General features: G+C 36.0%; 1 protein-coding gene across 1 annotated transcript in view; it reads right to left on the minus strand.

The window, feature by feature from the left end:
- Positions 1-14,516, minus strand: part of CLIC4 (chloride intracellular channel 4) — an 83,251-nt gene that overhangs the window by 12,672 nt on the left and 56,063 nt on the right. Inside the window, exons 3-4 of the mRNA XM_030874250.3 lie at positions 10,553-10,678; positions 3,094-3,200 (exon numbers count right to left, since the gene is read on the minus strand). Of these exons, the coding sequence (XP_030730110.1) occupies positions 3,094-3,200; positions 10,553-10,678 (233 nt within the window). The remainder of the gene's footprint in view (positions 1-3,093; positions 3,201-10,552; positions 10,679-14,516) is intronic.

A 14,516-nucleotide genomic window follows, 5' to 3' on the forward strand; every position in this document is an offset into this window, starting at 1 on the left:
ATAGAAAAAAAGAAGGATGCATACTAGCTGCTGGGGAAGAGTTTATATGATATGACTAAGAAGGGGCACTGAAATTTTATTAATTTCTGTACTATTTTAACTTCTTCAAAAAGCATGCATTATTCTACTACTTGTATAATTTGAGTAAAAGCGCAAGGCAAAAAGCATTAAATGTAACAAGACAGTTACTGTTGTAGAAAAACAATATAATTTACAGTGAAGAAAAAAATTATGAGCACTTACATGGACAAAACTATATTTTAAAGCTACTGCTAGTTTTAATAAAAGGGTAATCTTACACAAGCAATTTTTAAATGCCAGGTAACACATCAGTGGAAAACAGGGAGAGGTAATAAGTATTTAAACATGATTAAATACCCAACGCAGTTTCATTGCTACAATGATGAACAACCATCCTCTGATTCCACACACTTTTCCGGAGAGAGACAGAAAGAGAGAGATGGATGGAGAGGGGGAGGCAAGTAGGGAGGGAGGATAAATCTTGAATAAAAAGGAACCGATCAGAATCTAAAGATTCCTTGCCTCCATTTAAAAGTGGGAATTGGGACATTATGAAATATGCCTCGGAGGCTATAATGGCAGATTTCATCACTGCTAAATTCACTGATCTCTTAAGAATATTATAAACATCAACAGACTAATAAATTATCTATCAGTTACATTTGGGAGCTTAATAAGTTATATAAATGAATGAAATCACAGAACTGAAAAAAACTTAGGAGATCTGGGACAGGTCATAATGAACCCATCCCATAAAAGGAATTACCCATTAATTTCTCTTTTAATGCTTCAAAAAAAACAAGCTGTTACTCCCAATCACCTCAGACATGTTACCGAAAGAATTATATGTTTTATCTATCTATCTATCTATGTTTCCTTTCATTTATTTTATTCTTTAAATCATACTTGCTTACTCTGTACCCCAATATAAGCATTGGCCCTTCTCTTTCACTTTCACTAGCCCAATTGCTACAGCATCTAGGCATCTAATCCCTTACTTAGATAGACTTAGCTCTTAAAAGGTCTTAAAATTGTCCAAACACATTGGATTTTGTAAAACATTTAATAGGTTTTTAAAACTAATCAAAGGCTTGCCTACTCTGATTTACCATGTAAAATGACAAATCCATCTTCATGTAAGTTGTTTATTGTTTGGGGGAATTAGGAGGTGGATGACTAAGACTTATTTAAGGCATTTAATTGCACTAAACAGACAGATAAGAGACCTGCAACAAACATACATAAGGGAGACCCGTTAAGCTCCAAAGTGATTTGGAATACTGTTTTCTAAAGTCCCAAGGCAGTGACAGGCCACTGTGGGGGGAAGTTGCTTGGTAACTGGAATTCTTATTTACCAATAGGTAATTTAATGTAAAAAGCCTTCTAAATTCTGCACTGTGTAATCCATTATGTTGTTTGTTCTTATTGGTTACAGCATTCTAAGGACAGTAAGTGTAGGTGGCTACTTAAGACAGTAACAAATTGATAGGAAAAAATAGAAGACAAAGTTATACTTAAATGAGTCACTTTCTCCCCTATTCTCTACCCCCATCCCATCCCTCAAAGCAATTGGTTTTGTTGGGTTTTTTTAAGCAAACACATTTTATTTCCCTCTCCTCCCCACCAAGTGTCAAAATAAATTCAACCACCCTCTAGTTTCCAAAAGCCACACAGAGAAATAAAAACATTATGACTTTAACTAAGAGAGTTCAAAGAATTATGCAGCAAGAGCATCTGGGTGTAAAAAGAACAGTCACCTGCAGGAAGGAGGGTAGAACAGAAAAGATACTGTCTGTGGATAGGAGGGGCTCCAGTATAACTGTTTACCTAGTATATAAAATTCTCAGACAGAAACAGTAGTCAGAATGAAAAGCCAATTACTGAGGAAAATTGCTCCCAAACTAAGGCAGCTACTGAAACACACTTAATAAGCCAGGCCTGAGCACTAAGGTTTTCCCTTTTTTCCCTTCGCTATAGAAAAAATAAAAGCCTGAATAGCTTGGAAATCTACCCACTGAAATAACATAAGGAAATCAGCAAATGTTTCAATTTTTTAAAATGTTTATTCTTGCTTAACCAGCACTGATATTTTTTCCCCTTTGGTATTCTTGCTCATTTGCTGCCATAAACTCTACCCAAAGAAATCCACCCAAGCTACCAAAGAGTCTAAAATTATGATGGATTATAATGTCTTCAGGAGTTGGCTCTTTGGTTATTATTGTTACTTATAATTAAACACTAATGCTCTCTATATATAGTTTTCCCCAGGAAGAACAATGCTTAACACCCTAAAGAGAAGAAAAGGGGAAATGACTGAATGGTGTCATTAAGACAAGGTTCATTAAATGGGACCTCTTTCTAAGAGGCTTCCCTTTACTATATGTAAGTTTGGTAAATGAAATAATAAGATAACGTCTTTTAATAAATAAAAGAAGGAAGTTGCATCTGTACTACCTAAACAATTCTCACCATGAAAATATGACTTGAAACTAAAATCTTAATTGTAGGATATGGAGAAATTTGGAAGGCTGGTGAGTCCAAATCTCTCTTAGAGCAACTCCAAAAACTGCTCTTAAGGGTAGTTAGCACACAAATCCACCCAGGCTGACTTCAGGTTGCTGGCACAGATAATAAACAAAGATTTGGAAACAGTTTAAATTGCACTGTATCCACCTATTCCAACCTCCTCAACCACCCAGGCCACTGTTCCTGAGGCCGTAGTTTTCTGTATAGCTCCCTTAGTGGTAACTTCTCAGAAGAATATGAGAACAAATTTATTCAATAAACATTTTATCACACATCTACTTTATGCTAGGCACGGTCCCACTAGCAAGAAACAGAGAAAAAAGCAATTTAAGGACTTACCCTGGTTTATCCTCAAATCTCTGATCAACTCTGAAAGCCAGTTTTTGATACTTATGGGAATGTCTGGCCTCCAAAGTAATCATTTATAATCACTGTCATAATAGGGGTTTTTGGTCTTTGTTCCTGTTTTTGTTTTGTTTTGGGGTATTTTTGCGGGGAGGGGGGAACGGTTCTACAGTGCTAATTCAATCATTTGGTTTTTTTTACCTTCATTAGCCTCTGGCCTTGAATTCTTGATATATGCAGAGAATTTGGCAAAGATGTCCATTCCAGCGGTATTTGATTCTGGGTGTTTTGGTGAAAGCTTTAAGTACCTAAATGAAAAATGTAATAACGGATTATAGATCCTCCAAAGATACATTAGCATAAATTCTCTCAATCAAACCATTGTGCTAGCAGTTACTAGACATCTTTTAACGGTTATTACTCTAAGAAATGCCATCATCTGTTTTCCATGATATTTTTAAGATGTGTTTTTTCCTTAGGAAACAAAGTTCTACACAGTGTTTTTGTTCACATATTAATATTCTTGGCAACCAAAGCTCATCCACACTCCACCTCCATTTTATAAATTAGAATGCTGGGGAAACAGTCTACTTGTTCAGACTTGTGCCAAGCCCATGGGCGTCTTAGAAAGAGAACTCTAGAGCAGCGCTGTCCAAGAGAACGTTCTGTGATGATGGAAATGTTATATATTTGAATTGTCCAAGATGGTAGCCATTAGTGACTTGTGGTTATCTGAATATGAATTTAAATTAATCATAATAAAGTTAAAATTCATTTCCTCAGTTACACTAGCCACATTTCAACTGTACAGCCTTCTCAAATAGGAATGCCAAACAGACAGATCTTGGGTATGCCACACACTGAGCCAGCCATGTAAAGCAGTACCACAGAACCCTGACAGGAGGAAGAGTCTAAGCTGCCCAAGCGCAGATTAAGGACAAAAACAGCAGGAGGCCGATCATTCACTTTCCTACACTCAGGATTTTCCAAAACCTCCCATATATTAAATATTGTAAGGGTGACAATGAGCAACAGAAAAATAAGACATCAGGAATTTTGCTAACAAGTGCTCTGTTGTGTTGTTACAAAGTCTTTCTACTTTGAGAAGAGACATTCATGACACAACAGCTTTTTTAAAAAAACACAAATGTGTATGTCATATACTTAAATTTTCAAACACACATACCCAATGTTTATTTCTTCCTCAAATTGGAAAATACATGTGAAAAAGCCCAATTCTTTACTTCGCCCTTCAGCAGAGCTTGTATCAGCTCCAGGGAGTCAGGACTAAAGTCCAGACTCTTGAGCACCACTTTAGGGAAGACTGATCAGCTTAAAAGCCCTGCAAAATGGGCTGGGGGCCGGTAAGACTACGGAAAAAATCTTACATTGAACTAGTTTAGATTTATTCATATATTTTAAGATGCTGTCTTACTACTTTTCTTTAAATTAAAAATGAAAGTGAGGTATTTTTAGAAAAAAAATTTGTTCAGTTGTAAGCTGTAGTTTCAGGTTAGTTTTTATATTCGTAACTTTTATGTTTGCAATTTTAAATTCAAGAAAAGATATATCTTCTAAATTAGACATAGTACTATATTGGTAAGGAGAATATAAAATATCTATTGAATACCAACATGCTCAAGTTATTTTCCTGTTTAATATCTATTTTTAAGCTTAAAGAGTTCTTCATAATTAGAAATGAAATTAATTACATAACAAGCTTTTCAGTGAATGATTATAGTAAATTTCACCTGTGTGTGTATGTATGTGTATATTATATATATGTGTATATGTGTATATATATGTACTTTTTTTCCCGCTAACTATAGAAAACTTTACCTTCTCTTTTTATTTTCCCTGCCTGAGCTGAAACAGTTAATTCCAGCTTCAACATTCCTGAATTTCCCGTGACTATGAAAACAACCAGCCTCTAATCTAAATGTTTCCACCGCTTATAATACAGTACATTCACTGACTCATTCAAAACAAAAAATAGTGCAAGGAACAAAATATACTGAAGTGCCTCTTCAATATATCTATGACTTTCTCTAGCCAAGTTTCCAGATTTACTCCTTTTCCCCAACCAATATTTAGCAGTACCAACTTTTTCTAATGAAGTTAACTTCATAATTCTCATAGGTTTGAATTACAGATTATTTATATATTCATTATTCATGCATATATTCATTTATTCTAATTATTAAGTATCTACCATGTGTCAGGAATTGTACTAAGTACTGGGGTTGTAATGATCAACACATAGAAGCATGCTTACTAGAGATCTGTTTTAATGAACAGGTAAAAATCAAAGACTTGCAATCAGCATATCCTTTATTCATATGGAAATAGATGCTGTTACAATTCTTAAGAAAAACAGTGTTCTCTAAAGCAGGTTAAACATGCCCTATTCTCCTCCTCCAAGACAATTAAATTTGTACTATTAATTTAATGCATACAATACTATGGTTACAAGAGACCACTCACCTCAATCTCTCATTTTGCCTAAAAGGAAATAATATTCCAGAAAGCTTACATATTTGGCCCCAAAATCACTGGACTAGTTAAAAGTATTGTCAAACTGAAACTCACATCTCCTGTCCCAGGTCCAGTGTTGTTTTGTTTTTGTTTTATTAAAGATCAAGTTCTAAAAGATAAATCAAATGCTAAACTGGTAGGTCCAAAATCAGCTGTCAACTTTTTTTTTGCATTCCCCCAAACATTGGATTTTAATAATTCATTATTAGTAGTTTTAGCAAACTGCTTGATAAAGCAATACTTTTCAATTATTATGAGCATTCACTTAAACATTTAACAAAAGGAAGGCAAATAATTAATAAAAGGCTATGTGTCAACAACAGAATAGACATGCGCATCCAGGGTAGACTTTCAGATCAGTCCTTTATCACATCCTGTATTACATCACTGACTATTATTAATGGTAGACTAGCTAAGAATACTTCCATCCTTTAAGAAAGATCTCAAACATTTTCTCCTTCCTTGTGTTAATGAAAGAATAAAGTGTGGTTACACAGTCTATTAAATTATCCCTGTAAACTCAAGTTTCGTTATATTTCTCTTTAAAAAACAAAAAAAAAGGCGGGTTTCCCTGGTGGCGCAGTGGTTGAGAGTCTGCCTGCCTGTGCGTCCGGAGCCTGTGCTCCAGAATGGGAGAGGCCACAACAGTGAGAGGCCCGTGTAGCACACACAAAAAAAAAAAGGCTTAACAATAGTTTATAGAACTCTTCTCCAAAATTATCTAGCTTCCTCTATCCTTTTATCAGTAAGTTAGCCAAGTATACAAGCCTGCTTCAGTTAAAAACCCAAATTTCAAAGTTTTTTTGAAAGCTTTTTTTGGGCAAAGTAGTTCCTTCTTTCAAGCAAGGGGAACTGAAAAAAATATCCCTAGAAGAGAAGATAGTTTCTTCTTTAAAACCTATAGTTACCTAGACCAGCAAAAGTTCCTTGATGTTATCTTTTCATTAGTCTCTAAATTCTAAACAACTCTAGAATAGACAGTTGCCTATATTTGTACTTGTCATGATTAAATCAGAAATGCTCACATAAAAACCCCTCTGTTCTCAGTATCATCAAATGCCAAAAACATGTTATTAGAAATGCTAGATTCTAGTCCACCAGCTTGTACAACTCTTCTGCCTTTTGTCCTCATCCTATCTGGAATCAAGAAGGCTTACAATCAGTGTGAGTAGGGTCAGCTAAGGACCTGAAGACCTCCTTATCCTACAGAGAAAAGGCAGACAGTCCCTGGCTGCCCTAGAACAGAAGAAAGGAAGAAGAATGTATGTGGTGGTCCCAGAAACACTTCCTCCTCTCATCCTCTAGAAGCAATTCTGCATGACAGAGAATATGCTGTTTGATCCGCATTTCACATTATGTGTTACAGAGCCCACTAAGGGCAAGGTACTCCCAATCCAAACATGCTGTTCCAATGCATATAAATAAAAACTCAACAGAAGTTAAACCTCATCTACTTTTAAAAAAGGATTCATTAAATTAAGTTTGAAAAACACCTTCAGTCCCACTTGGTCATCACAGTAGAACAAACTACCTTTGCTTTCTATATTACCCTTCCTCTAAACTTCAGCTAGCCTGCAATTTTGTACTCACTAAAGCACAATTACAATTGAAGACTCACATTTTACCTTTTATAAAAGTCAAACATAGGTTTTTGTTTTTACTTGGCTTTGAAAGTAAGTATGCCAGCTCTGCCACCATGAACTGTGAAATCTTGGACAAATTATTTGGATTACTCATCTTCAGTTTTTTCATAAAGTCTCTGAGAGAATCCACAAAATAATCCACAATGCACAGTGCATGGCACACAATTAGCACTTGAATGTTAGTTAATAATAGCAGAGGCATTAGTAACATCAAAAATACTCCCTTCTATATAAAGTAAAATTTTAAACTTTATTTAGAAAAGCTTCAGAATATAAACTTCAACATAAAAACAAGGAAAATTAACCACAGAGAGAATTTAGTGGATTATGAACCCTTTTATAACAGAAAGATCTCCAAGTTTTAAATTAAATTATTTAAACCAAAAGAAAAGATCATTCCTGGTTAGAGTATCTCTATGAATACGCCCAAATGAAATGAAGCTAAATTTTCTCTATATGAAAAGCAAAATGAGGGAATTCCCTGGCGGTCCAGTGGTTAGGACTCCACGCTCTCAATGCCAAGGGCCCGGGTTCAGTCCCTGGCTGGGAAACTAAGATCCCACAAGCCACATGGCACAGCCAAAAAAAAAAAAAAGAAAACAAAAAAAAGCAATGTGAAAATGTTTATTTTCAAGGTCCAATTCAAAAAGCTATGGTGTCTTACAGAGTACTGGATGCCAAAAAAATTGAATATTTTGATATTAGTTCTACTACTTCTGTTAATATTTATTCCCTCTGAGAAAAATAAGAAAGAATAATGAAAATTATTTTTGTTGCTGTTATTGCTGCTATTGTTGAAGCAGAAGGCTAGAAGAGAATATGAGAAAATGCCCATTTTACTGAAATGGTATATAATGTTATCAGCATACTGATTTCAAAAACGTAAATATCCTTGGAAGGATTTACACAACAAACATTTTAGACAATGCTTTAAAACAACATACAACTTCCTTCACAGAGAATGAATGTCATTCAAACTGTTTCTCTATTTTTTTTTTTTTTTTTTTTTGCGGTACGCGGGCCTCTCAATGTTGTGGCCTCTCCCGTTGCGGAGCACGGGCTCCGGACGCACAGGCTCAGCGGCCATGGCTCACGGGCCCAGCCGCTCCGCGGCATGTGGGATCTTCCCGGAGCAGGGCACGAACCCGTGTCCCCTGCATCGGCAGGCAGACTCTCAACCACTGCGCCACCAGGGAAGCCCTGTTTCTCTATTTATAATTTAATGTTGATACAATGATCATCAGTTATGAGAGGACGATCACTTCCATTAGTGTCTGAGGATAAGATGGCAAATATGGAGCTGACAGACTTTAAGAATAAAAAGGGTAAAATATATATACATACATAAAAAGAGTAAAAGAGATCCAGTAGGTTCTATGATGCAAAACAATATCTGAAAAGTTATTTCTACTAAGCTGAATGCATGTTCATAATAGTTCCTTACTTATGTGTATACAGCTTCAATTTGTATTTTTACAAGGATCCCAGTTTCAATTTATCAGTATTCTAACTATATACATGGCCTGGAGGAAAAGACAAATATGGTTTTATTAATGTTGGTCTAGAGAAACTTTACTAGGGATAGAAGGAAGGTTAGGACTCCTGGACAGTAGAGATAAAAAAGTTTTGAGGCTTACATATGGCTGAGTCACTTCACTGTACAGCAGAAACTAGCACAACATTGTGAAGCAACTACACCCAAAAAAATAAAAATTAAAAAAAAAAAGAAGTTTGAGGGTCTTAGAAAGACAGGAAGGAAGGCAGAGAATAAGCTTTAGAATACACGATTAAGAAAATGAATTTTGGGGCTTCCCTGGTGGCGCAGTGGTTGAGAATCTGCCTGCTAATGCAGGGGACACGGGTTCGAGCCCTGGTCTGGGAAGATCCCACATGCCGCAGAGCAACTAGGCCACATGCCGCGGAGCAACTAGGCTCGTGAGCCACAACTACTGAGCCTGCGCATCTGGAGCCCGTGCTCCACAACAAAAGAGGCCGCGATAGTCAGAGGCCCGCGCACCGCAATGAAGAGTGGCCCCCGCTTGCCACAACTAGAGAAAGCCCTCGCACAGAAACGAAGTCCCAACACAGCAAAAATAAATAAATTAATTAAAAACAAAAGTACCAATGCCACCGTGGATGTGAGGATTAAATTAGTCAATGCTTTAAAAAAATAAAAGAAAATGAATTTTAAGCTTAGTATAAGATTGCTAAACAGAGGGCAATTCTGTTCACAATTGAAGATGGGCTAGTTGTAGACAGAGGTGTCATTATTCATATGTCTCCTGGCAGCCTTCCTGCCTACCATCCCCAACCCTGCATGCTATGCTCCAGCCACAGCTTTAGGTCCCCCAAAGAAACACTATTTATTCAAAATTATTTTTCTGCTTGGAACGTCTGTCATCCCTTCATTCACCTGCTAAAGGCCACTTTTTTTTTTTCAGTTAAAGCTCAGTTCAAGTGTTATCTCTTTCTATAAAGCCTTTTCTGATTCTACTCACTCTCCCACGGCACCACTATCTCTTCATATGTATTTGACTGCACTTCTTGAGAGCAGGGACTATCTTATTAACTATTACATCCATAGGGCTTTGTTGCCCAGTAACTGTTTGCAGGATAAACTAATGAATGAAGGAATGAATACTGATTAACTATTATTTTAGAACTCTCTGACCCATTAATCCCAATTCAGGGAAATTTATCTGTATATATGGAGGGTGAAAAACAACTAACAAGAAAAGGTTTGGGCCAGAAGAAACATTCCAGTTTTCAGGATAATGAAACTGGAAAAGCCTAGAAGAAACCAATGATGCTTTGAATCTATGCCAAGATTACATTATGATGAATAGTTGCAATTTAGGTAACTGTCATTACAGTACATCTATTCCTCAACTACACCTCACAATATAGTAAATAGTTGAGTACTTTAAAATCATTAACCATGTGGGCTAATATGCAAGACTGCGGGATCCAGAATACCTCAAAGAAATACATAAATAAAAATGGAATCCCAGGGACACAATCTAAAAAGTTAATTCCCTGGGGTGGTAGCTTCAGAAAGTTACCTTTAAAATGGCCTGATAGGAAATCTCCAGCAACCTGTACCACACTCCTGCTTAGATATTCTGGCTGGGTTCAGTTCAGTCTTTCCCCATCTTTTCTTCTCCCTAAACTTCTCTCTCATTTTGGGACCTCAAATAACCAGTCTTTCCTGACCTATCTCATGTGTCTCAAACCTACTTTCACAAGGTATTCTATAGCTTAATCAGATTCCTACCTTTCTTAGTGTGGCTTACTGGCCTACCTGGCAGCCAATTCTGTCATTTGTGTAGCACTATAATGTATGAAGAGAAGTGCTAGTCATTCCAACTTAATGCTGTGACAACTTAACTCAAGTACAATCAGGAGAAATGTCTCTAATGGCCAGATAAGACAAACTTTAAAGAGATGGCAATATTTCCATGCATATTTTCTTCAATACTCACTTGGGGGGGCATAAGACTTCTTCAAGAAATTCTTCAATCTTATTTACATCCGTTTTGACCTCATTGTTGAAAGTTATAAATGGTGGGTGGGTCCCCGGAGCCAAGTTCTGCAGGTCTGCAGGCTTCCTGTTAGACAAAATAGTGGTCAAAATCAGGTCATTTTTTACTCTAACTGAGAAGCAACAATACTTTACATTCTCAGAGTGATTCTAAATTTTAAAATATATAAAAATGAATAAGAAATAGTATTTTTTCCACTAAGTATAACAGCCACAATAGTACTCTAGTAAGAAGCAAACATCCACAAAGCACATAATTTAGGATAAAAAAATTAAAAGTCTTTGATTTTAACCAAAGACAAAGTTCTTCATTCTCATTCCAAATGTAACTGAGGTACTTATTAGAAATGGAGGTGGAATGAGGGGAAGAAGACTTGGGCAGGTCAGTCTCTAGTCTCAACTCTGGCACCAACTCACTGTGTAAAGACGGGCAAACTATAACTTCTCTACTTCTCTAGGCCTTCCTTTTCTTTTCTTTTTTTTAATAAGGAAGAAGAGCAGCTGATTCCTACAGTCCTTTTCCATAAGATTTCAAATTCAAATGCTACTTCTCCATTTTCCTATAAGTCCAGACTTAACAATGAAAAAGATTATGAGATTTGACTATCTAATATCAAAATTACTTCAATATATAAAAAGTAGCACAAACAAAGGTAAAAAGCAACATAGAATGGAAAAAATAGTAAATAAGAAGGATTTTGTCCAAATTCATCAAAAATTCAAGTAGGTATGGGTGAAAATAAATTGATAAGCAATAGATAAGTGAACGCGTGGAAAAGTGTCCGAGAACCCAATCATCAAAGAAATTCAAAATTAAATAATGAAGAAATTTTCCTCCTATGAATTAGGAGAAACTGAAAATACACAGAACACTGATAAAAATGGTGAAACTGTATGCTACCCTATTAAAAAGCAAAATGGCTCACCTAAGCCTACCAATGAATCCTAGAGTCAGTAACATGACAGATATGGTGTGCATCCTAATGATAAAATATGAGGCATACATCACCACCTATGAAATATTCTTACCAAATAAGTCAAACCTGACTCTAAAATTAAGTCTCCTTGGGCAGCTGTCTCTAAAATTGTGATCTAGGGGACCCTTTCATCAGATGGTCCATGAGGTCAAAACCATTCGCATAATACTGACATCGTTTACCTTTTCCACTCTCATTCTCTCATGCCTGTACAGTGGAGTTTCCCATAGGCTACTTGGTGTGTGTCATCACAAGGTAACATATACAGAAGCAGATATGAGAATCTGTCTTCTGTCAAGGCAGACATTAGATAGGTACAAAAATATAAAACAATGCCACTCTTCTCACTAATTTTGTTTTGGCAAATACAGATTTTTTAATTCTTAAAAAATTTTGTGATAACAATGAGTTCATGATTGTTTTACTTAAATGAATTAGTAAATATTTTAAATTTCTCAGTTTTAATTTCTAATATAGTAAAATCAATAATAACTGAAAGCTCTTTGAGGTCCTTAATAATTTAAGTGTATAAACGGGTCCTGGGACCAAAAAGTTCATTTACAGGAAACACAAGGAGTTACAGAACAAAGTTAAATGATACCACAAGGAAGCAATCGGCCAACTCCAGAATTTGGGGCAGTCTACAGTTCAACTAATTAGATTTCTACCAGTCAATGGCATGGGGACAAAAAGCCACAAATGGGAGTTTGAAGGGACTGTTGTGGATTAAGAAAAATTTAAGAGACATAACAACCAAATATGAATAGAATTCGTTTGAATCCTAATTTGAACAAACCAGCCAAAGATAAGATATTTTGGAGACAACTGGGGAAACTGGATTGTATACTGGGAACTAGATGTTATAATGGCATTGTGGATAGTTAAGGACCTGTCATTATTGTTTGGAGATGTACACTGAAATGAGTAGAGGTGAGATGACAGGATTCCTGGGATGTGCTTTAAAATATTTCAGGGAAAAAAAGAAAAGAAAAGAAAGAACAAGAAGCAAAAAGGGACAAAGCAACTGGGAGCAAAATCTTAACAGAACTGAAGTTATGGGGAAGTTTATTCTTTCTGTGTATATGTTTGAATACTTTCATAATTAAAAAGATGAACTTAAAAAACTTAAACTTAAAAAAATATTATAATAAAATATATTGCTTCAAAGAATTTTTCCCCCTACTACAGACCTTCCTGCCTTCCATCCTACCACAAATGCATGGAATTTGAATAAATAAAGGATATTTTTAAGTGTATCATGAAGGTGAAATACTTTGTCATTAAAAAGAATTTTTAAAATAGAGTGTACCCTAAAACTCTATACTCAGCCCAGATTTTCAATTATGGTCTTATTCATATCAATTCTCTCTCTTTCTCCCTTTCTTTCCCTCCCATTGCCCTGCACACAGCCCCTTGTCTCTCTCTCAATTTAGGTTTGGAAAGTGCCTCATCTATTACTACATTCCAATCAAATATATAAAGACTTATTAATTATCCAATTAGTCCAAATGTTCTAACTCAGAGCCTCCCCCTACTCAAGTTCTAGAGCCTATCTCCTTCCCAAGCCAAAGAAAAATAAGACTATCTATCAACTGCTACAAAAACCTAAGCTCCCAAAGAGAACTTTTTAAAGTCAAAATCTGATTTGATTTTCAACTCTTGATTCTTTTACTGAGCATTCCTTCGTTGGACAAGGTAAAGTTGAGCACGAAATGATTGGAATACATGAAACTTGAGTAAGTCTTCCAGATGCACATTTATTTAAGTAGTGAGGTATGCCTATAAGGTTTCAGTAACTTTTATAAGTATTCAGCTCCAAGTCAGAACTAATCCTGTTCTGTTTTTCATTTCACTGTTTTTCTCTCCCTGCCTCTGGCCATACCATGCGGCTTGCAGGATGTTAGTTCCCTAATCGGGGACTGAACCTGGGCCCTCAGCAAGGAAAGTGCGCAGTTCTAACCACTGGACTGCCAGGGAATTCCACATTTCATTGGTTTCTTTTTGTTATTCCTTCTTACTCATCATCTTAACCACCTGTTCTTTGATCACTAAAGGGTCCAGCATGCCCAAGACCACAGTCATCTCTAATCTTCAAGTCACCCACTCATGTTCTCACTCAGACTCACATTTGTTCCCACTTATAATTTACTTCCTACTCAACTCAGGAAGACCTTGTACATAATCAGGAGTCTAGAAGTCCTAACAGTTTAGGCTTTATATATTTATTTTCTAATCCTAACACTTTAAAGTTTAAAAAGGTAGCACAAAGGTAAGCAAGAACAACAGTATCTCACCACAGCAAGTAGGGCTAATAAAACTCTATAAAGTACACAAGAGAAAGAGAACACACACATTTCCCATCAACGCCGGTGATGAATAAGAATGTTCTTTAATCTCATCATACACAAACTGTGATCACCTGGAAGACACTTTTCTCATTCCAAAGTTATAAACTATATTCACCAACATTTTTATGACTAACAGTCCATTAATGCCTAAATATAAGGTAATAATTTTTTCATGAACAGGGTGGATTTAGGTAAGGGAGAAGAAAGAAATCAATGCTTTAAAATAACCCATAAGGGAGGGCAGCAAAATAAATAGCAGCTATTACTTCTATAATAAATTATGACAGCTTTCAAGATCTCAAAACAAAAGTATTTATTAGAGGAGGGATACAGTTAGCATGGTAGAGAAGAAAGAACCAAAGACTGAATAAAAAAGGACCTGGTTAAAGTCCCAAATTGAACAGTTCTGCCATTCACCAGCTATGTGACTACGTAAATCACAACCTCTTTGGGTCTAGATTTCCTCATTTGTACTATGGATATAAGACTGGCTCTGCCTGTAAAGATCAAATCAAATAATGGGTGTGACAGTGAACTAAACTTTATGCAAGTGATGAAATTGCAGTTTTAAACTCTATTT

This window comes from Globicephala melas, chromosome 1, assembly GCF_963455315.2.
Source record: "Globicephala melas chromosome 1, mGloMel1.2, whole genome shotgun sequence".
NCBI classification, from domain to species: domain Eukaryota; kingdom Metazoa; phylum Chordata; class Mammalia; order Artiodactyla; family Delphinidae; genus Globicephala; species Globicephala melas.